This window comes from Onychomys torridus, chromosome 6, assembly GCF_903995425.1.
Source record: "Onychomys torridus chromosome 6, mOncTor1.1, whole genome shotgun sequence".
Classification (NCBI taxonomy): domain Eukaryota; kingdom Metazoa; phylum Chordata; class Mammalia; order Rodentia; family Cricetidae; genus Onychomys; species Onychomys torridus.
Window position 1 is genome coordinate 128,364,992 of NC_050448.1, and position 25,921 is coordinate 128,390,912.

The 25,921-nt window shown below is 42.4% G+C and overlaps 1 protein-coding gene and 1 non-coding gene across 2 annotated transcripts in view; one reads left to right on the forward strand and one right to left on the reverse strand.

The window, feature by feature from the left end:
• The window catches only part of Pigk (phosphatidylinositol glycan anchor biosynthesis class K), an 85,381-nt gene extending 59,683 nt beyond the window's left edge, over positions 1–25,698 (forward strand). The window contains exon 11 of the mRNA XM_036189363.1: positions 25,237–25,698. Coding sequence (XP_036045256.1) covers positions 25,237–25,353 — 117 coding nt within the window. The 3' untranslated portion in view covers positions 25,354–25,698. The remainder of the gene's footprint in view (positions 1–25,236) is intronic.
• On the reverse strand, positions 3,926–4,053 carry LOC118586463. The gene has a single exon (XR_004945347.1). It is a non-coding gene; the product is annotated as a small nucleolar RNA SNORA40 (small nucleolar RNA).
• Positions 25,699–25,921: the final 223 nt, after the last annotated feature.

A 25,921-nucleotide genomic window follows, 5' to 3' on the forward strand; every position in this document is an offset into this window, starting at 1 on the left:
ATTTTGTACTGTGGTTGTGACAGCATAGACCATCTGCCAGCCTAGGCCAGAAGCAAATTACTTTAAACAGCTGTTGAGTGGCATATAGGCCTAGAAGATTCTTCAGCTCCTAGAGATTGGTGGAAACGCCAAGCAGCTTTGAGTGTCAGGACTCCTCAGAGCTGCTGTGGTATTTTTTTGTTCAATCAGAGGAATTTTGGTTTAGTGTCTGTGGGTTGTTAATAGTGCCAGTTTGAGTTTATTTAAAGGAAAGAGGCTTTTAATTGAAAATTTCCAATATATAGATAAAGTTCAGTTTCAAAATTCTGCATGCATCTTAAAAATGGTTAGAAATCTGCCCCTCTGGGGTGCTCATCTATATATGGTAATCAAGTCCAGTTTATATGTCAGGGTTCCCCAGGTTGACAGAGCTTAAGTGACCTAACAGTCTGCAAATGTCACATTTAAAATTCTGTCTTCATGCCTGACTCTCAGCATAAATGAATTAACCAGCAGAGCAGGCAGCAAGTCAATATGTTCTTACAGTGAGAGTGCACACTGAAACAGTGTGCTTTGCTCGGAATAGGTAAACAGGATCTGCCCGGAGCCGGTCACCTGGAGTAAAACCTGACCGCAGAAGCAGGAATTAACCTTTAAGTCGGCTGACCACTTGAAATGTCAGAAATGTTTTTATAATGTGACGGAACCAGTAAACTGCCAGTTTTCTGAAACCACTGTTTTGTAGTTAAACACTGTTTGAATTCAAGGTAAAACATTTGACCCTGGAGAAGATTTTAGGTTGTGGGTTTTTTCTAGTATAAGAGAGATGGTATTGATTGAACAATAAATCATAAACAGTATAATTAAAAATCTGAATGATCTATTATAAAAAATCCCAATCTTTAAGAAATTTTGCATGTTAGTTTATTTTCGTAAATTAAGGTGTAGGCAGGAAAGGCCATGTCAGCAGCAGATGTCCTCTCTTCTCTTTGTCTTCTGTGGCAGCTCTGTAACAGAAACGGCCACCTTGCACTCTCCAGGCAGGCTCACTTAGGAAGGGATTATTTGTTGTAGGTGGACTTTTCTTCCCTGCCCACAGTTTCTAAATAACCGACATGGAAACTTAATATTAATTGTAATTGCTCAGCTGATAGCTCAGGCTTATTACTAACTAGCTCTTACAACTTCAATTAACCCATTCCATTTCTCTTAATCTACATTCTGCCATGAGACTCTTAGCATTTACCTCTGCAGCATGTCTTGCTTCCTTTCTGTCAACATATATCCACACAGTGTAAAGGAATATTCCACAATTTGTCTTAGAGTTTTTAAAAAGATTTTTATTATTCTTGATTATGTGTCTGTCCCTGTGTGTCTGTGTGTGAGTATGTGCACATGAGTACAGCTCAGAAGAGGGTGTCTGATCCCGTGGAGCTCTTCTAGATAGATGGTGGCACAAATTCCAGGATGATGACAGCCCCTATGAACAGAACACATATGGCTGGAACTGGTGGGTTTCCTGGTGACTTGGATGAAGTTATGAACTAGAGGTCACATGCTCTGAAGAACCCACACCTACATCAAATGTTCTGCAAAGGTTGCATGGCTGACTACACCTGAAGTTATTGTGGGAGGCTGAGGTGTTGCAAATCCAGCTGGATTATCTTGGCTGTGTTTGGCTCTCTTACTAGCTATTCGTTGTCCATCTGTGTCTGACCTACTGCCTGTGACTGTGAGGAAACCCTCTGGGAAGTAGAGTCTAACAGACCCTTAGCGTCCAGCAAAACTGAAACCATAAATGTAGAATATTTTCCATGACATAAGGAGCCATCAGCTTAGAAGACAAATTCTTCTAAGGGGGCCTCACAGTGAATTGCTCGGGATGTGACTCAGTAGAGAGGGTTTGCTTTGTGGGCACAGCACCTCCGTGCCCCAGCAATGTTGAAGGAGGAGAGGAGAGTCAATTGAACAATATACAGGAACTCTTGAGAGTTTCTCAGAGGCTGAATGCTATCTCAGTGCAGTGGGCAATGAATGAAAGAGCCACAGATGCCAAGAGGGCACTCGGTAAATGCAGTAGTTAGTGCCCGTCACATGGCCAGATTGGAGTCCTGTTTGGGAGGAGGGCTGAGGAGATGGTGCTATGCATAACAATCCTCAGTTCCCAAGTATGAGGACAGATTTCAAATCCCACTCAGCACCTCAGGGGTTTGCTGGGCACCAGCGTAGAGATACCCCATTTCAGGAGAGTGACAGGGCAAGACACCTGGAGTCCTCTTCTGGCCTCTGTGAGTGTACCCATGGACACACAAGACCCCCCCCCCACACACACACACAAATAAAATAAAGTCACATGTACCCATAGGTACACACGCTCCCCCACACAAATAAAATAAAACCACACTTTTTTTTTTTTTCCTTTCAGAGACAGGGTTTCTCCATGTAGTTTTGGTGCCTGTCCTGGATCTTGCTCTGTAGACCAGGTTGGCCTCAAATTCACAGAGATCTGCCTGCGTCTGTCTCCCGAGTGCTGGGATTAAAGGCATGCGTCACTGCCACTGGCTAAAACTACACTTTTGAACCCAGTTTGACAGTTTCTGAGAATGTTAAACATAGTTATCATATGACCCAGTGATTCCAACATTGGCATAGGCCCAAGAGACTTAAGGACAAGGATCCATACAAAGACAGATGTTCATTGTAGCAGCCTATGAATAAATAGTAGGTGGAAACAGCCCAAACACAGAACAGCTGGGTGAGCAGGTCAACAGAATACAGCACACACCAAAAGAAGAATAGTATTGAGCAATATAAAAAGGACTGAGGTGCACATTACCTGTGGCCTGGACCCACCTCATCAGGAGTGAGCGTCATACTGTGAAAGAGGTCAGACATAGACTGTCCAGCAACGGCACATCTGTAGATCTGGGAGGGGACAGGGCATGATGCTCCCTGGACATAGAGTTCCTTTTTTTGAGTAATAGAAATATTCTAAACATAATGGTGATTACTGCACAGCATTGTAAACCATTGAATTTAAAAAGGTGAATGCTGTGGTGTGTCAGTGTATTTAGTACAGATATTTGAAAAGTTAAAAGCACCTATTTGTAGCAGAGATGCCAGGAAACAAGGTATATGACCCTCTGCTGCCCTTCTTGAATGCCACAAAGTAGCTTCATAAGTGATGTGGAGTGGACAGTAGTTCTGCTCATGAGACCCCGTGCAGTGATGTGCCCCACACTCATTGTGTCCATGGAATACTAGGAATACACATTATACACTCACTGTGGCCACAGCACACTGGGAACACACATTACAATACTCACTGTGGCCAAGGCACCCTGGGAACACACACTGCAACACTCACTGAGACGACATCACACTGGGAACACACAACACACATTGTGGTCATGGCACTCTGGGAACACACGCTACAGTACACATAAGCTGATGTAGGAGACAGGACTTTCAGATCCAGAGCTCAGCAGAGCAAATGGGGTTTTCTTATTTATTTATATTTTATTGCAAAAATAAATTTTTATTTAATAAACAATTTTTATTTAAATAAATTTTCTATTCAGTTGCTCTTCATTCATCCAGGTCACATGGGTTCAGGATTTTTTCCTTTCCCAAGGATGCTCATTGTTACTTATTATCAGCCCTTTATTCTTTTTTCTTTTCATGAGAAATTCAAAGTTGTCTACCAGAAGATTTCTGGTGACTTCTTCAAACGATTTACTTCAGGAACCATTTTAATGTAGGCCTCTCACTTGTTGACATCCAACATGTTTGAAGAGTTCTGCTAATATTCATTCCTAAGCACTCTTAACTTTTTGAAGGATATGCCAGTACTACACTGTAACAAACATCCATTCACAGGTATTTTCAATTCTGCCTTCAAAATCAAGACAAGCCTCATTGGTACCGTAGTCCCTTTGTGCTGTCCTGTGTTCCTTCTTGTATGTATCAGAACTCATACTGAACAGTGAGTTCTGGGTTGCAAAGGAGGATTTATTGTTGCGCCTGTCTAGCCTGCCTTTGTCCACCAGCTGAACAAAAACATACACAAATGCTGTCCCTTTTTTAAATAATTGAATTTTATTTTCTTATCAACTACATGCTCTTTTCTTCTGTTTCTGCCTGACAGCAGAAAGTTTAATCTAGCTGCTTGCAGATGAAGTCACCTAAGCCCTGACTCTTCTCCATCCTTTGTCTGCGTCACAGTGCAGGTAATAAGGTATGGCTGACACAGCTTCATTGCACACGAGATTCGGTGTCTCTCCTGCTGACATGTTCTGTTAGACTGTGGCTTAGTCCTAGTGACCAATGACGCAGTATGCACAGCACATCTGGAAATACTTAGTCCTAGTGACCAATGACGCAGTATGCACAGCACATCTGGAAATACTTGTCATTTCTCTGTCTGCGGTTGCATAGCTGGTGAAGGTAGTGAGTAGTGTAGGTAACTAGAGCGTCATGGTGGAATCAAGAATCATCTGGAAGATGGACCTCTGGTGTGCCTGTTGGGGTTATCTTGCCTGGCATTCTCTGGATGGGATCCTAGGCTCTCTAAGTAGAGAAATGGAAGTGAGTAGTAACCCTGGCTGTAGAAACCGTGTAACCAGCTGCCTGCAGCTCCCCTGCTGTGACTTCTCCACAGTGATGTTGGGTACCTGGATTCTGAGCCTGAATAAATTCTTTTGAGTATTTCATCACAGCAGCTTTTGCAGCAGAGATGGAGACGAGCCCCCATTGCTGCTGTTGGCTTGCAGTGGCTGCCCTCTATCTTTAGGCTTCTCACTTCTCTTCCTTCCCTCTCCACATTTCCTTCTGTCTGAGACTTTAAACCCGCTTCACTTTCTTCCTAAATGCTGTTGAGTGAGTAAATGTTTTGTGAGTACTTTTGTTGAAGAATTAAACAGCATGTTTAACGCATAGCAACACTGCATGCATATGGTGCCCACTACTTATTGCTTTCAGGCTTCTTTTCCACTGACTGAGGCGTGCAGGAACTTAAGGGATCTCTCAAGCCACCAAGGGCCTTATGCCAAACTTGCTTGTGGTACTTTCATAGCCAACAGTGGTGGTATTTATCAACATTTGTGAGAGAGCTTGCAAACTGTAGCATTCACATGCTGACAGTTTGGCAGTACTTTGGGAAAAAGGAATTGGAGTTGCTGGTGAAGGGACATTGCTCTGTAAAGCACACGCCCTTTAGGAATTTATTAAGCTCGCAGTGCATGGACATTATGGAGAAATAGCAGGAAAGTGCGGACAGAGAAAGTAGTCTCTGGCCCTGTGTGCCCTGCTCAAAGTCTCTGCTCAAAGACTGTACTTGTTCTGTTTACAGAAGTGTGTCTACTGTTGGGGCGTTAGAGAGAGAAATGGGTGTTTTTCATGTGTAAGCAAACTTCATAGTTACCCTGCAGGTGCTGGTTTGAAAATCAAACCACTTTTTAAAAGGTAGTGTGGATTTTGAATTAAGATTTAAAATTTATGAATATAATATGGTATTTTATTGAATGTTAATCCTATTTTCTTTGTAAATGCAATCACTGACAAATGAGCTAGATAACATTTTTGGCAGTTAATAGGTTTGTTTCACTTTAATTTGTGAGCATAAAAAGTTGATTAGCACCATGTAGAGCTTATTAATTATAAAATAATGAAAATTAGTCAGACATAAAAGTCTTCAAAAAGAGAACTATCTTTGTAATTAGGAATATCTATTCATCTCAAATGCTTTTTTTAAAAAAAGCTAACTTTGAAATAAAATATTTCAGAAATGTCAAGTCTGTGCTGAGTGGGTGTCCGAGCCTACTATTAGGTGAGCTTTTCTTTAGTTTCATCCAGTGTAGCATGCCCGTTAATTTTTGTAGAGGAACCAATTTTAAGTATTCCTCACACACACTAAGATATTTGGGCCAGTGTTTTCTATAGATAGACGGTGGCACAAATACCAGGATGATGACAGCCCCTATGAACAGAACACATATGGCTGGAACTGGTGGGTTTTCTGGTGACCAGGATGAAGTTATGAACTAGAGGTCACATGCTCTGAAGAACCCACACCTACATCAGATGTTCTGCAAAGGCTGCATGGCTGAAGTAGTTTGGGAGGCTGAGGTGTTGCAGGTCCAGCTGGATTATCTTGGCTGTGTTTGGCTCTCTTACTAGCTATTCCTTGCCCATCTGTGTCTGACCTACTGCCTGTGACTGTGAGGAAACCCTCTGGGAAGTAGAGTCTAACAGACCTCTAGCATACAATAACCCTGAAGCTAGGAATGTTATTGGACAGCATCAGGGCCTATGTCAGAGATTACGCACCTCGCCATGACCCACGTGCCTGCTGCTTCCACTAAAGGAGCCCTCATGGAGTGACTGTCAGAGTGGAACCTGGAGCTTGCGGTGCCCCAGGACTTGTTCAGTCTTACTTGGCTCTCCATAGACTGTCTTCCAGCAAGGGTCTGAAACTTGTGTAAAGATGATAATTACCAAGTGGCCTTGACAATACTGGGGCCTTTAAACTTAAGAGTCAGTTGTCTCTATTGCGCAGGAAGGGGTAGTGAAATGATGTCCGGAGTAACAGCTGCATCAAAGTATATTTTGCAGTTCAGTTAGTTCATGCAGTCATTACATAGGTGTAACAATGCTTCAATTGCTTGTTTGATCAATGCCTGTGATCTCAGTCGATAGCAGGACTGGTACACTGTACTGTGAAAGCCACAAAGGCGTGGCATGAGTCAGTGACTACTGTGGACTGAATTGAAGCTTTGTTTCTGCTGACTTCTCATTCCACCTGAGGATGGTAGGTGCCCCAGCATACCTGTATTAACCACGTATGTGCCCACATGGTTGAAACAGCATCATTAAAGGCTCAATGCATATGTGGGAGGGTTGAGACGTGCAGACGTGATGCCGAGACTCCAGGTGCTGAGGTAATCTCTCCCTTGATTTTTTTTACTAAGTGGTGGGTTCTGTGCTGTTACAAGGACACAGAGACTGAAGTGAGCACAGTATATCCAGATGTTCCATGTCATCGGGGGACCCGACCCCACTGTGGACAGTACCCGACACCTCCCTACCTCTTTGTCTGTATCCCAGCACCCTCAGGGCCTCCTACAATCCTGTGTTGACAAGGGTCTTCCCAGCACACTCAGTTCAGATAGTGTCCTGGGCATCTGCCGACACTCTGGGGACAGAACCACCCCTGACACTGCAGGATATTTAGCACTGGCTGTAGGTAGCACTGCTTAGTCTGGACACCCCTCTCTGAACTGGCCCCCTGCATGAAGGGTAGAACCAAACAGATCCAGGACTGCTGCAGGGAACTCTTTCCAGTGTCTGCCCATAGAATCTTTCATTTCATAGCCCAGCTTCTCAATCTTGTCGTTCTAAACTAGGGACCAGAGTGGTGACTCAGTAGTCAGAAGAGCTTGCCACTAAAGCCTGGGTGTCTGTTTGATTCTCCAAACCCATGGTGGAAAGAGAGAACTGACTTGCAAAAGTTATTCTCTGACAGCTGGTTGTGTGTGTGTGCCTGCACATGTGTACACACACACAGATAGTAAATAAGATCTTAAATGTATAGTCCAGTCACTCCCTTGTCTGTGTTACACAGTCCAGTGAACTCTGCAGTTCTAGCTCCCGCCATTATATGACATGGAGAAGGGCAGATTTTCAGACCTTCTGTTCCTGTTTGTTCTTTATTTTATTCTGCTGTAGGTATTTTGGCATTTTTAATGTTTTCTTCTGTTCCAGTGAAGCCTCCCACACTGGAGCTAAACTCTGCTAAAGGTTGACTGAAATGCCTCGAGTTGTAGGTCTCTCGCACCTTCTTTTTGAAGTGTGTCTATTGAATTATTGATGTCTGAAAACTCATCAAAAGGGAACCAAATCCATATCACTCATGCTGTCTGGGATGGGCTTGGATTGCTTTGTAATTTTTCAGACTCTTCCTAACCATGGAGCTTAAAAACTGAAGTGGAGTGAAAAATAATACACGGATCATTTCTTTTCATTGAAATTGCAGGCTCATGACTGTGTACTGCTCTTGAACACCAAATAGGAGTTTTTAGGGGATTGCAGTTAGCCCCCACTTCCATGTCAGAGCCTGGTGCTCATTCTTGACAGTGTTGCTTCCCTAGAATAAATAAGCTATAACAGTTTTAGAAATAGTAATCCAGGTTTCAATAATGATGTCTCATCAACCTGATATAGTTTTGGAATTTTTTCAGTTTGTCCGTAAATTTGTCATCATATCTCTTTCATGTGTTATTTTTATTAACAATTAAAAGTTGAACTCTGCGGTGGTGGCACATACCTTTAATCCCAGCAGAGGCAGGCAGATCTCTGTGAATTTGAAGCCAGCCTGGTCTACAGAGTGAGTTCCAGGACAACCAGAGCTACACAGAGAAACCCTGTCTTGAAAAACCAAAAATAAATAAAATATGGAGCCTCACCTACTTTTCTAAAGTTTTCTAGAACAAAAGGCATTCCTGTTTCCACTAAATTTGTAACAATTTAAAAAATAAGAATAGTTGATATTAATAAAGAAAGAGTAGAGTTCTCTTTTCCTCTTCTCTGCCTTCCTTCCTTTCTCTCCTCCTTCGACATTCATCTACAGTCAGCTTTTAATTCGCCCATATTCTACCTGGAAGTGTCTCATTTACGTCTTCTACCCCATTTATTTTGTGCAGTAGATAATCACCACCACCACCACCATCGCCTCCTCCTCTTCCTCCTGTTTCTCCCCCTCCTGCTGTTCCTTCTCTTTTCCTCAGCTTCAGAAAACAAATAGTACCGTTAAAGAAGTTCCAGTTACATGTAAGTGAACCGAGGCGCAGAGTCACTTTAGTAGTCTGCTTGAGGTCTTAGGAATAGCAGTCAGGCTTTGGGTCATGTGACTCCAGAGTCAGTGTTCTTGACTACTGTGTGGAGCTTCCTCCTGACCAACACTTAGAGTTGTTTTCAAACAAGTTCTTCCCTCAGAAAACCGGGCAGTTGTGAGTTCTAAGCAGGTGTAATTCCCGCGACAGTTAACTGAAAGCATGTTTTGGTAGAATTCTCTCTGTATTCCTCAGCAGATGAGGATTCGTTTATTTGAAAGCTTGGCTAAACAGAGTAACTCTAGAAGACCTGGTTTCCTTCTCTGCCCTAACTGCACTGGACTCCAGTGCGTTGGAGACAAACAGAGTCAGTCACCTAGCTGGCCTGGGATGGAATGAGCATTCTTCCTAATAAAAGCTGAGGTTATCATTTATGGTAAATGATATGTGCATGCCAGGAAAGTCCTGTTTTATATGAAAAGGGTCAGTATCTTTGGTTACAGAAATTTGACAGTCAAGATTCACTTACATCTCATTGTACCAATCACATTTGGGTTGATGTGTTACTGTTTTCTCAGTCACCTCTGATCATTATTTCTGGTAATTTTTAGAGAAGCCCCTGTTTTCTTTTGAGGATAATTTCACTTTATATTCAGCAGCTTTATCTGATCAGGGGTTTTAGTTTTCCTGTTTTGTGTGTGTGCCTTTTTACACTTTCTAGTGCTCTGAATTTCCTAAGACAAACTGATACCTGCATTGTTTAATTTCATATAATTGGTGGGTTTCTGATGTAAGATGTGCCAGTAGACATTTTAATCTTATGAAGTACATTCATCAGCCTTTAGGTAGTTATTCCGCCTATAACATTGCTAGGGATAGGTAATAATTATAAATGGATAGATTAGGTACTAACTGATTTTTTCCCTTCCTGCAAAATAGCACTGTGTACTATAATTAAAATTATAAGCTTGTGGTAGAGCTCATTTGAAATGTCAGCAGCTGATATCTTAGAACTGTCAGGCTTTGTAGTTTGCGTCTCTCCTGGCCATTTTGGCTGACATAATGAAGTAATAGTTGTGGTCCTCTGTTAATATTATCCTGCATGTTCAGCTACCATTGAAATAGAAAGGGCTGTATCAGAGCATTGGTGCAGACTGTTGTTACCCACAGAGAAGCTCTTGGTCCATGGGAAGAACCATTATGAATATGGGTAAAAATAATTATAACATTTGTTTTTATTGTAAAGATATGCTAAACACTTTCATAATGACTGCTGTGACTAACAGTTACTCCTTTTATTAAAAATGCTTTGTTGAACTTTATTTGAAAAGGCATTCAGTCTGTGATCGTTTTTTGATGCAAGCAAATAGAGTTCCAAAAAATTAATTTGACTGAAATTAAATTGTTTCTCCCATGAATGGCTTCATTTAAGCACAGAGGGAGGCTTTGTGATTTGTTCTTCAGACTGTGTATCTCAAAAGAGAATACACCAGGATCCAGGCATTAAAACTTGAAAGCATTGTGAGGATCTCCTGGGAAACCCACAGTGAAGAAGTTATAAAAATTCTGCCTAAAACCAGGAAGTTGGAGTTTAACTGTGTTTAAACTAGAGAGTAGCAGAAGCCAGTACAGTGACTTAAGATACATCCCCTCAACTAGTTTCCGCTTAGAGCAGCTCTCCAGCCAGCAGCGAGCTTTACTTGTGACGTGTGCTGGGGTTTCTTGTGGTGTGCTTAACATTTGGTTTTTGGTTTTTGGTTTTCTCTGGGGAAATGAGTTATGGTAATTTAGGCAATTGACTTTTTTACCAAGGTGAGAAAATTTCTTCATGCTTTGAAATGCCAAGACGATGTGATAGTGTGCACCATGCTTCTTTCCCCCAGTTTCTCCTATCCCCATTGGCTGCTCTAGAGTCTGTAGTCTGTCCTCTCCTTGACTGTCATAGACTGCACTGTCCAGGTAGGAAAGCCCACTCCTTCCCCTCAGGTGTTGCTGAAAAATCTTTCTTCTATCTAACGTCTCTTATACTTTCTGTCCTTCAGTCCAGTGAAGTATAAACGTCCAAACCTGATTCTGTCCCATCTGCAGCTGTTTGAAGGGTTCCCTGCTTTCTGCTCATGGAGGGTCTAAAGAGAAACATTACTGCAGTGTTCAAAAAGCAGACCTTTGGCGTGACCTGGACTAGGTGAAAAGGAAATTTTGCTAATAATCATTTTGTTATGTTGGATGATTTCTTTGCCTCTAGTCTTTTTTTTTAATTTGTAAAATGACATTAAATTGAGAATTGGTACAAGATAATTTATAGAGAGCACAAAGTACATCCTTGACACTCAACAAATACTGGTTCTGGACTAAAACACTTTTTCTTTCCTCTTTTAACAAAAAAAAAAATGTGTTGTTAGGCTGTAGGACAGGTTACAGTGAGGATGCTCTCAGAATGACTGACTAACTGCCCAAGTATTAAGAGAGAGACTAGGCTAGCCCTTATCCCCGCCTCGCCCATTTTGACTGGCGGGAAGTTGTTATGCCTGCTGGAGAGCAGACTGAAATAGAGGAGACACTCTGCAGATTTCTTGGGGAATTTAAGTATCAAATTCCTTTAATAGCTTCTTGCTGCCCAGCAGTGCTGAAATCCTTTTGAAAAGAAGGTAGTAGCAGTCCTTCTTCCCGGAGGCTTTTACGAAGGACTGGTACTTCTACCTGCCGGTATTTTGCATGTCACTGTTTACATGTTGGTTTGTTTCACTGCATTGTTAGGTTCAGGATCTGATCTGGTTATACCTGGAGCCTGACCAGTGCCTGGTGTGGTGGATACTCAGACCATATTTGTTAAATGGGTGGTTGAAATAGTAAGCCATCGATGTAGGTATCTGATTGCTAAACTGGGTGTAATCACAAACATTCACAGAATGCATCAAGAGAACATGTTGTCACATGCACTCACCCATTCTGCTTACCTGCGTCTCAGAGCCTGCGTCTTGTTTGTACAATTGAGTTTCCTGCTGTCTGAGTGTCACTGTGTAGGTGTGGGCCTGCCTTACTGCTCTGTGTCTGCCCCATTCGCTCTTCCTTCTCTTTCCTTGTCTCTCGACTGTGTTTTGGATTGTATCATTTGCGCTGCATCTGATTTCCACTAGTGCTTTAGCAATGGATCCACTTCATTGCCCTGGACTTTATCACAGTCTGTGGTATTTTCTTGTGTGCGTGAATGCATGTGTGTGTGTGTGTGTGTGTGTGTGTGTGTGTGCGCGCGCGCGCGCGCATGTGTGAATGGAGACCAGAGGACAACTTCAGATGTCGTTTTCAGGAAGGCCATCCATCTCCTGAGACAGGGTTTCTCATTTGCCTGAATCTCACCAGTTAGGTTAGACTGGCCAGCCTGAGACCCCATGGCTCCTCCTGTCTCTGCCTCCCCAGTGCTGGGAATACAAGCCCAAGCTGTGTGACATGGGTTTTGGAGCTTGAATTCAGGTCACTCACAAGGCAAGCACACCACCAACTTGCCATGTCCCCAAGCCCCACAGTCTACTTCCAATAATATTGTGTTCACATATGCTGTAGGAAGTCTGTATGCCTGGCCCTTTGTTCTTTGTGCTGTTCTGAGCGCCACAACATTTGATCACTTTTGCTTTTAAATAGTCAATTGTGTATTTTAAGTGTTTAAAACAAGGGCAATATTTTTATTTGTTGCACCCATTTCACTTCCACCCTCCCCTGCTTTGTGTGAGTCCACCTCATCCTCCTTCTGCTGGAAGAGCCCCTCCTCCTCCACCTACCTGCAATGAGGGTCTGAACTCAATGCTGAGTTCCCAAAGCTCGGGCCTTTGCTTTTCCCTCTTACTAGAAAGGTACTCCCATCTGGTCCATTTTCTCTAGAGTTCCAAGTTGATAGCTTTACTGTGTTTTCCACATTCTGATGATGTCGTTTCTCTTGGCGGGGATTCAGTGGAACTTGGTTTACAGGCCTGGGATATGTCATGGCTGGAGTTTGCTGACCATGCTTCTTCTTGCCACCTGTCCCTTTTCCTCGCTTTTCATTTGGATTCTGATGTCCCATTGTGTGGTCTTCTTTGTTTTCTTGGTATTAGGTGTACAGATTTGAAATCGAAGAACTTCAGCCATAATTTTAGATCTTTTCCTCTGCACTTGGGAATAGGTGTGCAAATGTGACTGTATGCCCTGTCACTTGGCTGGGTTCTTGGAAGTGTGCTGTTGCTTGGGATAGGTTCTCAGTAATGAGCCTGTTCCTCAGCACACAGGCTCCCTCTCCTCTTGGGTGCTTGTGCGGCTTTGGGAATGATGTGTGTTCCTGTCTTACTCTGACACTGCCCCTCCCACATGCAGTTCGCTAATTCCATCTAGTGTATTCTCTCATAGGATGTTTTAGTGGTACAATTGTGTATACTTATTATCTACAATGTTCTTTAAAGCACATGTGCATTGTAAATGCAGTCTATATGTATGTGGTCTTTTCATCAGGAAGTGTAAATTCTTGTGGAAGTAAGCTTCAGACCACAACCAACCAACCAAGTGCACACTATGTGAATGTATGAACTGTTCACATTACTAAAGGTGGTGAGTTCTTATTCCTTTTCATAAAAACTAGGGCTTATCAAGCCCTTTTCCACAGACAAAAGACTAACTGTAACATCTTGGATAACAGCTTTTTTTTCCCCTTTATTGAAATAGATTCTCTTTTCTTACATAATTTATCCTGATTACAGTTTTCCCTCCCAATATTCCAGATTCTCCCCACCTTCCCTCCCTTTCTGCCTCTCATTAGAAAAGAAACAAGTTTCTATGGGATAATAATAAAATAAAATGTAATATAACAAGATAAAATAAAAATGAACACATCTGAATTGTACAAAGCAAAACAAACAGAAGGAAAAGAGTCCAAGAGAAGGCATTAAAAAAAACAGAGACCCACTTGTTGGCACACTTAAGAACCCCATAAAAACACTAAACTGGTAGCCGTAATACATATGCAAAGGACTTACGGGTAAAAAGAGAGAAGAAAATATATAAATAAAATAAAAATAATAAGATTAAAAAACCAAACAAACAAACAAGGAAAAGCTCCAACACAGTGTTATGAGACAAGAAACAAGATGATATTGAGTATGTTTTCTGTTGGCCACTACTGCTGGGAATACGGCCTCCCCAAAGAGTACTCTGTTTCCCCGGGGAGACTCCTTTTGGAGAAAACTAAATTTTTATTTGCAAGTGGTTAGCAATTGGAGATAGCTTTTGGTTAGGGATGGGGGCCTGTGTCCATTTCACTTTCCAGCTCTAGAGTCCCATCTAGTGTAGATCCATGCATGGTGCAGGCCATGTGCATGCAGCCTCGGTCTCTGAGAATTCGAATAACCCTTGATCCTGTTGATTTAGAGACCTTGTTTCCTTGATTGGTGTTCTCCATTCCCTCTGGCTCTTACACACTTTCCCCCTCTTCTCTGGGTTCCCTGAGCCCTGAGGGAAAGGATTTGATGGACATCTCCCATTTAGGGCTGAGTTTTCTGAGGTCTCTCACTCTCTGTATAGTATCTGGCTATGGTTTCTGTGTTTGTTCCCATCTGCTGCAGAAGGAAGCTTCTTTGATGACGGCTGAGGTTGGCAATGATCTCCTTCTCTGTTGGGAGTGGCCTATGGGTTCCCAGAGATTGCCAGCTGGAGTCGGGGGCTGCTTCCCTGACCAGAGTGCCATGTGTCTTGTTTTTAACCTCAAGAAATCTTGCATGGTTTTATTTGTGTATTTTTTCTCTTCCCAGATGTCCATGTTTTCCTTTACACCCAGTTTAAAGTATATGTCTTAAGTTCCTTGTTCATAACCCCTCTCTTCACGTATGGTTTTCCCTTGGTGTGGTGGTTTGAGTAAGAGCAGCCCCCAAAGGCTCATATACTTGAGTGTCTGGTCATCAGAGAGTGGCACTACTTGAGGGGGATTAGGAGGTGTGGCCTTGGAGGAGTACATATGGCTTTGTGGAAGGAAGTGTGACACTGGGAGGTAGGCTTTGGGATTTCAAAAGCCCAAGCCAGACCCAGTGACTCTCTTTTCCTGCTGCCTATGTATGGAATGCTCAGCTACCATGTCTGCCTGCATGCTACCATGCTCCCCACCACGAGGATAATGGGCTGAACCTCTGGAACTGTGCCAGCCCCAATTCCATGCTTTCCTTTAGGAGAGTTGCCCTGGTCATGGTGTCTCCACAGCAGTGGAACACTGACTATGACACTTGGATATGATATTTGATTAAGATCTCAGAGATTAGGAATGGAAAATACAAAGTCACAGTGGAGCATTTCATTTTTATGTGTTTGTCTCAGATAACAAGTATCAAACTTGATAGTTTTATTTCCTATCCATTTATTTTTTTCTGCAAGTGTATCCATTAATGTGTATTGCTTTATAACAAATAGTGATTTGCAATCATCATTTTCCAGGAGTCTGGTCCTGGCTCAACTGAGTCTCCTGTTTAGGAACTTCAGTCAGGATAGCAACCAGTGACATGCGCTGAGGCCCTGGGTCATCTTCCATGTTGACTGGATAGTTCTCCATGTCATTTGAAGGAGTCGGGGCCTTGCTCTGTGTCTAGGGGTTTCTGCTCTTCTGCTGTTCCCTGTTCTCCATCCACTCTGCAGTGTGGCTCTGAGTCTCCAACACCCAGGGAGCATCCTGGCTGCTTCTAACATGTCTGTGTCTTTGACTTCTCTGTCTGACATCTCGACCATCTTATAGGTCAGACCCTTCCTTCCCATTGGCTTTACTCCATCCCAGTGGCCTTCCTTTTGAATAGAGACCTTAAGTCACCCCTCAGAATCCTTCTCTTTGCTTTATGATGCAGCTGCTCACAGGTTCCTGTTCTCAGGCCCCATCCTTGCCCTAGAACCAATTGCTCTACACAGAGTGGGAATTGTGGGGTTGTCTTGTAAGTCTGCCTACTGTGGTTTTCCTTATATATTAATAAAATTTAAAGACTTTCATCATGGGGCTGGAGAGATGGCTCAGCATTTAAGAACACTGGCTGCTTTTCCAGGGATCTTGGTTCCATTCCGAGGACCCACTGGTGACTCACAGCAGTCGGCAGCTCCAGTCCCAGGGAGTCCAACAACCTCTTCTGGTCTCTATGGGCACTGCATATATGCAGTGTCCAGAGATACAGGGAGGCAAACACTCACACATATAAGACACTTTTTAAAAAGGAATATAAGTTAGGTAAATGCAAAGGGTATAGATATATTGGTAATATTAATAAACTATATTAAATAGATAGTAGAAACCAATTATTTTCTGAATTGTAACTGTAACCTTGGTAGATAACCTTGTTTTATAATTTTGTTTCTCTAGAGTATAGTATAATTAACTCTCATTATTCTTAGAGAAGGATCTCAGTGAAATTTTGGTAATTTTCCCTTTACTTAGCAATAAATATGTATAATTTCAAAAATCCTGTTTCTTTACATAAATTTAATACTTAGATCTGTAGTCTCTTCAAGTGTTTTGAAGTTATATGGTAATGTTCTTGCAACACGAAAGAGGGCGTGAATGCTATCCACAGTTCTAAGTGTAGTGTTGCTTAGCTACCTAGCCCTTTACTAGGAAATACTAGGCATTTTGATAATTGGTAGCCCGTAAGCTTCTGAGCGTTGGCTCCTGACACACAGTCGTTTTATGTAAGCCATTCACCTTTGTATTGTAGATGTTATTGTGAGAGGTTAAACAAAAGAGGAGTGTATTTAACAGCAGTCTGTAGAGTACCTTAACTATATAAAATCAGTCATTTTAGGAAATGCTTTAATGGATACAAGTGAAATTATAAAAAAAAAAATTAATATGAGTTTGCTTCAAATATAGCTGTACTACAAAATGCAGTAATTATACTGATCCTTCACTTGGCTGTAAAGAAAAGTCATGTCTAAAATATCATGTATAGTTTGTATTAAAATAGCAAAATTGTTATGGCAGGAATAGCATTGAACACACACTGGAAATGCACTCTGATATCATGCTGCTGTTGTGGTACCCATGTTGCTGTTTGGTAGGTAGCATATCTCGAGTGGAGTGATGTAGAATGCTCCTGCTAGTGAGAAAAGAGTAAGGGAAGCCTCTCCTTTTGTCCCCCACCCACCCCTGTGCATGTGTGTGAATGCACATAGGTTTTCATGCATGTAGAGGTCAAGGCTGATGTCAGGAATCATCCTCCATTGCTTTTCTCCCTTAGCGCTCACATGTAGGTCAAGTCTAGCTAAGCAGCTTGTTCTAAGGGTTCCTGTCTGCCTTCAGAGGCTGGAGTTCCAGGTGGGCACACCCAGTATCACTTGGGTCTCTGGGGATCCAAACTCCAGGCCTCACGTTTGCATGGCAAGTGTTTTACCCATTGAGCCATCTCCACAGCCAGGGGCTCTTAATGCGGTTTCTCTGTGTACCCCTGACCTGCCTCACATAACATCCCCCCTTATATACCTATAAATATTCCATACATATACATAGCCTACACATAGACTTAATGCGGTTTCTCTGTGTACCCCTTACCTGCCTCATATAACACCCCCTTATATACCTATAAATATTCCATACATATACATAGCCTACACATAGACTTTTTTAAAAGTACAAATAAATATGAGATGATCATATCATCCTGCTTCTTCCAGAAAAGCAGAACTAAGGTATTAATATATTTTTCTTCTTTTGAATATTTGTTATAGATTATAAGCCATATTTCATATTTAATTTTCATATTGTTTTAACTTCTTTATTATGGGATAGGAATCTTAAATCATTAAAATTGTGTGCAAGCATGTTGGTGGCTGGGTACTACACGGGCACAGTCTGCTTAGGTTGTTTGCTGGTGTTTATGGAGGAGGGGCGACTGGAAATTGTGTAAACCTTTGTCAGCACTTTTGAGTTCCTTTACTGTGATTCCAGGAGGAAGAAGAAACATTTAAAGATGTGCAGTTAAAGCTGACCTTGTCATTCAACTTTTACTAGTTCAGTTTTCAACATTTACACTGTTTTTCTGACAGGGAAAGTTTTCAAATGTGAATTGGCTCTTTATAGTTGTGTGAGAACTTTTATTCCCATCTCATGTAATGATAAACCCTGTGCTTTGTGAATTTGGAGGAAAACTTCATGGGTTTAATTTCCTTTTCTGTCATATTTCCCTTTTAATTTTATTTCTATACTTCATAAAATGTGGATATTTCAGAAATTTATTTCCATTCTACACCTTTGTTTTCTTGTTTTCATTCATTGTAGTAGGGTTTATACATCTCTTTATTGTGCATATTTTTCTACATTTTATCTCCTTTGTCTTCGGTATTTATATTTAACTATAAATCATACAGTATATTTGGGTGGTTCTAGTGTTGATTTAACCCACTGTTGAGTATGTGAAAACAGTGCTCCCTTGCAATTGATATGTAAGAGTTCTTCTATCTGTAAATTCTTTCTTTTACATTTCTGTAACATTTATTATAGGAAGTTGTTACAATCATTTTATTTCATTAATATTAGTAACCTATTACTGTGTAGTTTATTGATTAAACTTTGTGATAAGAATGTATGTCTAGAAAAGTGAGTTTAGTACTGACTGTGGTTTCAGGTATCTGCTGGGGTCTAGGAATCCGTCTCTCACAGATGAGGGTGACAGAACTATGGTAAACCTTTGTTTTTGTTAGTCATTGATGTTTGAGAAAATTATTTGGTGATTTCATGCATGAATACAATGTATCTGGATTGTAGCCACCTTCTACTCTCCCCTCCCAACTCCTCTCTCACCTGGAAATCTTAGTTACCTGTTTCTCTCCTCATGTGTTCACCTTTCTGGCTTTGTATCAACACTGCATTATTGGCTAGCATTATCCTTTTTTTATCTTCAGAGTTTATCCCTCTCTGTAGACTAATGTAATTGTTTGCCTGACATCTCATTCCATAGGCATCCCTATCTGCCTTATGTTTTAAAATTGCCGTTGTAAATGAAAATAAAGTTTATTCTCTTTTACTGATGTGATTGATGGCTACTGATTTTAAAAAGAATATTTCAAGTATGAACTCTTCTCAATAGTTATTAGAGATGAGTTTATGTATTTTGTATATGTATTAATGGCCTCAAATGAAATTTACTTTTCTTTCTCAGGAGTTGTATCTGGATCGGCCAGTGAGAATAAAGAGATATTAATAAAACCTTAACAGTAGATATTCTCATCACAGAAAAGTGAAATTCACGGTAAAGAAAAACTATAATTAGTGCTCCATCGAATTGGAAGTGGCAGTGGAGAACAGTCATCCATCATTATCTAATTAGATAACCACACTGTCAAGAGCAGAGGTCTGGAAGATGTTTCTTCTTCCAGCAGGGGGCAGCATTGACTGTCACCAATGAGTCCCCTGGCCTTCAAATGGTGGAGAGAGAAGCATTAGAGAAGGTACCTGGAGAGAAGCAACAGAGCAGGGATTTTGTGCTGGGCCTTAAACCCTGTCCAGTGAGGCAGGACATGCTGAGGTCTTGGCTTTGGGATCTCACTTCTGACTAGATTTCCCACTGTAGGAAGGTCAGCCATGATCTTGGCAGCGCTCACTCATCGCAGAAGAGTTCATGGTGGAGCAAGATTAGTCAGTTTCCTTGGCCCTCATTATGTACACATGGTTGTGGAAACTTGAAGCTACAGGTGGATCAGTGGGAGTCTTTTTATTATGACTTTAAGAGCCAAGATTTTCTTCTCTCATCCAATGTCACCTCAGTGGTTATTTTTCATGGCTTTTGATGCATAATAAACCACTCCACAAATTAGTGACTAAAACTTTGATTATTTGTTGAGGTGATAGTTCTGCATGTTGGCAGTTTGGTCTGAATTCATCTGGAGAGTCCTTTGTTTTCCCTGGCCTGCCTGTGATGAGTTAGGTGGCCTGCCTGTGGTGAGTTAGGTGGCCTGCCTGTGGTGAGTTAGGTGGCCTGCCTGTGGTGAGTTAGTTAGGTGGCCTGGCTGTGGTGAGTTAGTTAGGTGGCCTGCCTGTGGTGAGTTAGGTGGCCTGGCTGTGGTGAGTTAGCTAGGTGGCCTGGCTGTGGTGAGTTAGCTAGGTGGCCTGGCTGTGGTGAGTTAGCTAGGTGGCCTGGCTGTGGTGAGTTAGGTGGCCTGGCTGTGGTGAGTTAGCTAGGTGGCCTGGCTGTGGTGAGTTAGCTAGGTGGCCTGGCTGTGGTGAGTTAGCTAGGTGGCCTGCCTGTGGTGAGTTAGTAAGGTGGCCTGCCTGTGGTGAGTTAGTAAGGTGGCCTGCCTGTGGTGAGTTAGTTAGGTGGCCTGGCTGTGGTGAGTTAGCTAGGTGGCCTGGCTGTGGTGAGTTAGCTAGGTGGCCTGGCTGTGGTGAGTTAGCTAGGTGGCCTGGCTGTGGTGAGTTAGCTAGGTGGCCTGCCTGTGGTGAGTTAGTAAGGTGGCCTGCCTGTGGTGAGTTAGTAAGGTGGCCTGCCTGTGGTGAGTTAGTTAGGTGGCCTGCCTGTGATGAGTTAGGTGGCCTGGCTGTGGTGAGTTAGTTAGGTAGCCTGGCTGTGGTGAGTTAGTAAGGTGGCCTGGCTGTGGTGAGTTAGTAAGGTGGCCTGGCTGTGGTGAGTTAGTTAGGTGGCCTGGCTAGATGTCTGCTCTTCACTTTTCTTCCCAAAGCTTTGGCTTTGTTGTGATTGCAGCAGGTGTGTGAGACAGCAGAGAAGCAAGCAGAATCTCCCGAGGTCACACTTGTGTTGTGTTCCTTTACCCAAGAGCAGTTTCCAGACCAGCCGATGCCAGAAGCAGGCATGTAGAAACATCACCCTGCCCCAGCCTGACAATCAACTCCAAGGTCTTCCTTACATATCCTGGGCAAATGCCTACCACTGACCTACATCCCTGCAAATGTCACCTCCTTATATGACCTGCTAGAAAGCCATGCAGTGAAACCCGGGATCACAGTGTTCCTCCCTAGCCTGTGTGCAGGTTTGTTTACTGTTAGGAAGTTGTGCTGCTGGCTTCCTTTTGTTCTCGGCCTGTTGTCTTTGTTTTCTTCTTTATAGACCTAGTGGTTCTCAGCCTTCCTAATACTGTGACTTTAATAGGTTTCCTCATGTTGTGGTGATTCCCGACCATAAAATTATTTTTGTTGCTACTTCATAACTGTAATTTTGCTACTGTTGTGAATTATAATGTAAATATCTATGTTTCCTGATGGTCTTAGGTGACCCCGTGAAAGAGTTGTTCAATCCTCAAACAGTTGGGACCCATGTAGGTTGACAACCACTGTTTTAGATAATTCTTATATTTTCTATTATTTGCTCATTTTTATTAAAATTCATGCTGAATATTAATTTCCTAAATTACATTGTGGTTTCTTATGAAATTTTATTTAGAAGTGTCTTCCCTGAATCTTTAGGATGTATCTCTTTTTCAGTGGGTGGGCCATTTTTCATCATAATTTTCTTTATGGTTATTCTTTTTATTCTGTTTTATTTATTACTGGGGGGGGGGGCATGTGCTGCCACACACGTGCCGTGCTCAGAGGACAGCGTTCAGGGCTCCATTCTCACCGTCTCCTTCCTTCTGGTGTGGTCCCCTGTTGTCTGCACCGCCACTGAGTGCATAGTCCAAGTTAACTAGCCCAGCAGGCTCCAGTGGGCTCTCCTGTCTCCACTTCCTCCTAGTGCGGGAGTTCTGGGTTTCAACAGAGTGTGTGTGGGTGTTTCTTTGTGCCCTAGTGTGAATGTTGTCTTAAATCTGTGTCCAATGAGTGGTTTTTACTGTTCCCAGGATCCTGCAGGCAGCAGTGACATTAAACCAGGGTTCTATGCTGCCTTGCCACTCACGCATGTACCAGATGCATAATAAGTTAAAAAGACAAACCTGTCACTGCAAATGGTGGGATTTGAAAGCTGAGATTTGCTGCTTTTGTATATTTGTGTCGTATTTCTGATTGTGCAAGTGCGTGTGCACGTACATGAAGTCTCCCTCTCTCTCTCTCTCCCTCTCTCCCCCTCTCCCTCTCCCTCTTTCTCCCCCTCTCCCTCTCCCTCTCTCTCTCTCTCCCTCTCTCCCCCTCTCCCTCTCTCTCTCTCTCCCTCTCCCTCTCTCTCTCTCTCCCTCTTTCTCCCCCTCTCCCTCTCCCTCTCTCTCTCCCTTTCTCTCTCCATCTTCCACTGTTCCTTCCAAAGCTTCTTTTTGAGGAACTCTGGACCCTGCTTCCTCGCTGGTCCCCTTGTCCACAGGCTGAAGGACCGTGAGTGCTGCAGCTCACTGGGCTCACTTTTGGAAGAGTACATTTCAACTGTCACGGTTCGTTGTTGAGTCTTTGAGGAATGACAGTTACTTACAAAGATGCTCTTTTCTCGTACATTGACTTGACTTTGGCGACTGTTTCTGGCCTCGGAACATAAGATTGAAATTGAATGCCAGGGAAACCGTATCATCAGAAGTACTTTCTCCAGCTGCAGAATTAGTTTGCTGTTAACTACGTGTTGTTCCTCTAATCTTATGGTGGAATTTAACTAACTTGCTGGAATCACCCCCTGGACTCTTTCAGCACCAAAGCTGCTAATATCTTATTTATAGAAAGATTCTCTGGGTCCTACTTCCCCTGGGGAGTTTACCCTACTGCTGAATTTTAAATAGTTGTTTAATTTTCCTAGGAGAGTAATGTGTGTGTGCTTTCAAATGTCCTATGAATCAGAGACCCCAGTTCACCTGCAGGCTGTGTGAGGTGTTCTGCTGTACTGGGAGCTGTAACCTCCTCAGTGTGTGGAAGAGAATAAAGGTCTTAAGCCTTGCTGAGGCTTCCATAATCTTTTCAATTATTTGACTGCTAGCAAAGGACAATGCTGGGCAGAGCAACAGTCATGCTTAGTTAACACGTTAGTCTTTCTGTGACATTGATATTACCTACATTTAGCATAACTGCTTTATATTAATCATTCTAGACTTTTGAGAGAAAAAAAAAATTAGTTTTGCATGGTGTAAAGAGACCATGACTTCTAAGAATTCTAATGTTTGGTCTGAGAACTACTGCACTTAAAATTTCCTATGATGCTAGAGGGCAGCGTCCTTTGTCCTCACCATTGTTACATAGGTGATCAAATCCATCAAAAAGTCTTTGTTTGTGTGTGTGTGTGCACACGTGTGCACGCATGTGTGTGCTTGCGCACATATGTGTACATGTGTACACATTCATGTGCAATGCGCGCACACGTGTGTGTGTGTGTGTGTGTGTGTGTGTGTGTGTGTGTGTGTGCGCGCATATGTGGTGCTGGGGACTGAACCCAGGGCTTGTGTTTAAAACCATGTTAGGCAGGTGTTTAAACACAGCTACAGCTCAAACCCCCATTAGATACTTGTAGTAGAAAGTAAATAAGAAAATTACATTTAAAAAAATTTTATTTCATTTGTTCTATACATTTTCCTCTGAAGCAAGATCTTACTATGTAGCCCAGGTTACCTTGGAATTTGCTATGTAGCCCAGGCCAGCCTCAAATTCCTGCTTTTGCTTCCTGAGTGCTAGGAACAGGTATATACCACTATTGCCAACTTTGGATTTAATATTCTTGGATCAGATTTTGGAGATCTTTCTGGAAGAGGACTGTAGGAGCAGACAAAGGAATGAAGTTGGAATGTACCAGTTTACTTCATGTTGAATAGTTGATTAAAAACTCTTAAAACTTATCATGCTCCAAATGAAAATACGAAAGCTTTTGTAGTTTTAGTTTTGATGAATTAATTCGAACTAATAGAAGTTGATTCCCATTTTGTAACTGTTACTGTCCTGGCCAACATTAAGTATGTTGACACGTAGAGACATAATAGTTACACACCTCCAGTTTTAGGGCCAGAATGCAACTGTTGAAGACACAGCAATGGTGTTTTCTAGACAGAGGTACACATGTAAGAGCTGAGGCTCTCCACTATGGGTATGTTGGAAAAGAGCTATACAGTGACTCTAGATCAGTGGTTCCCAACGTGTGGGCCGCAACCCCTTTGTGGGTCAAATGACCTTTCACAGGGGTTGCCAAAGACCATCAGAAAACATATATATTTACATTATGATTCATAACAGTAGCAAAATTACAGTTATGAAGTAGCAATGAAAATAACTTTATGGTCAGGGAGCTGTATTAAAGGTCACAACATTAGGAATATTGAGAACCCCGCTCTAGACAGAGACACACATGACACAGCTGTGGACTGTGGGGTTGTGTTAGAGAAGAGGTGGACCTCAGCAGGTTGTCATGGAGATAGGCAAGAACGATAACTGAAGGGTGTGCAGGAGAGGTGTTGGGGGGAGGACTCAGCTTTGTGAGAGTTCAAAGAAAAGTGCTTCAGCTGGGAACAGTCTGGGAGCTAGCATCATTTGGTCAGTGGGTTTTGAGAAAGCCCATCAGGGTAAGGGTATTCTCTGGGAAGGTAAGCCAGGACCAAAGTTACCTGCCGCCAGACAGGTGGCTGCTGCTGTTGGGATGAATATGGAGTTTCCTACGATGTCTTCATCCTCTGATTTAGTGTGATGTGTGAGTGCTTCCTATCAGTAGCATGGCCCTCATGGAACCATAGTTCCATAGGAAAGATGAGGCACAGAAAACTGAAACTAACAAAGAAATAAACAGTGACAGGCTCTTCCCTTTCAGAGGGGAGGGTTAACACTAGTGTCACACTGGTGTTACATTGGTGGTCACACTGGTGTTACATTGGTGGTCACACTGGTGTTACATTGGTGGTCACACTGGTGGGCACAATGGTGGTCACACTGGTGGTTACATTGGTGGGCACACTGGTGGGCACAATGGTGGTCACACTGGTGGTCACACTGGTGGTTACATTGGTGGTCACACTGGTGGTTACATTGGTGGTCACACTGGTGGTCACACTGGTGGTTACATTGGTGGTCACACTGGTGGGCACAATGGTGGTTACATTGGTGGTCACACTGGTGGTTACATTGGTGGTCACACTGGTGGTCACACTGGTGGTTACATTGGTGGTCACACTGGTGGTTACATTGGTGGTCACACTGGTGGTCACACTGGTGGTTACACTGGTGGTCACACTGGTGGTCACATTGGTGGTCACACAGGTGGTTACATTGGTGGTCACACTGGTGTTACATTGGTGGTCACACAGGTGGGCACAATGGTGGTCACACTGGTGGTTACATTGGTGGTCACACTGGTGGGCACAATGGTGGTCACACTGGAGCTCAGGGCAGACCCCTCTGAGGAGTTATCTTTGTTAGCAGTCAGCTTGCCTTTCGGATTTTTATCTCATTTGACATCTTTCCCACTATCACTGTCCCTATGTCCCATTTGGCCCAAAACACCCTCTTACACACCACCACTGAGCTTTCTCTTTCCCATTGGCATTTACTTTATCTGTTGCTGAATTCTTCATCTGTTCTTAAGTTGGCTGTGTTATCCTTGTCTTGCAGAAACCGAAGCCAAAAGATTGGCACCCTCCTGGTGGCTTCATTCTGGGATTGTGGGCGCTCATTATCATGGTCTTCTTTAAGACGTATGGAATCAAGCACATGAAGTTCATTTTTTAGACTCAAGGATGTATGAAGAACAAATGGAAGACTGCAGCCTTGGATAAAAACATAGGTTTTTATGTATTTAAATATGTTGCTTTTGTGTAAATTTGGGAAGAAATTAGAAAAAATGAATTTTAATTAACTTGTGACTTTGTCATTTAAAAAATATTGTTAATGTACTTGCTTGTTAGCCATTAAATGTGTTTTTCATTTTGTTTGTGCATGTGTGTGTTATAGAAACTGGGGGACAATGACATTGGAATATATTGATTGATTCTTTTTATCCTCTTTTTATTGTAAAAGAAAGAATTGTAAAGGTATTAACTACCACTAAAAGAGGTAACTGTTAATAGTTTTTTATGTGTTGTCTTGGTCTTTTTATTTATGTACCTATTTCCCCAAAGCCCAGCTCATACAGAACCATTTCATAATCTTTTTGTTTTTACCACATATTATTAACCTTTTCCCCACTTGTGAGCCAGACGTACTTACCTATAGTCAAAATTGCTCAGGAGGCTGAGTTGAGATCATTGGAGCCCTCAGGATTGAAGGTCAGCCTGGACAACAAACAAAAGAAAATACA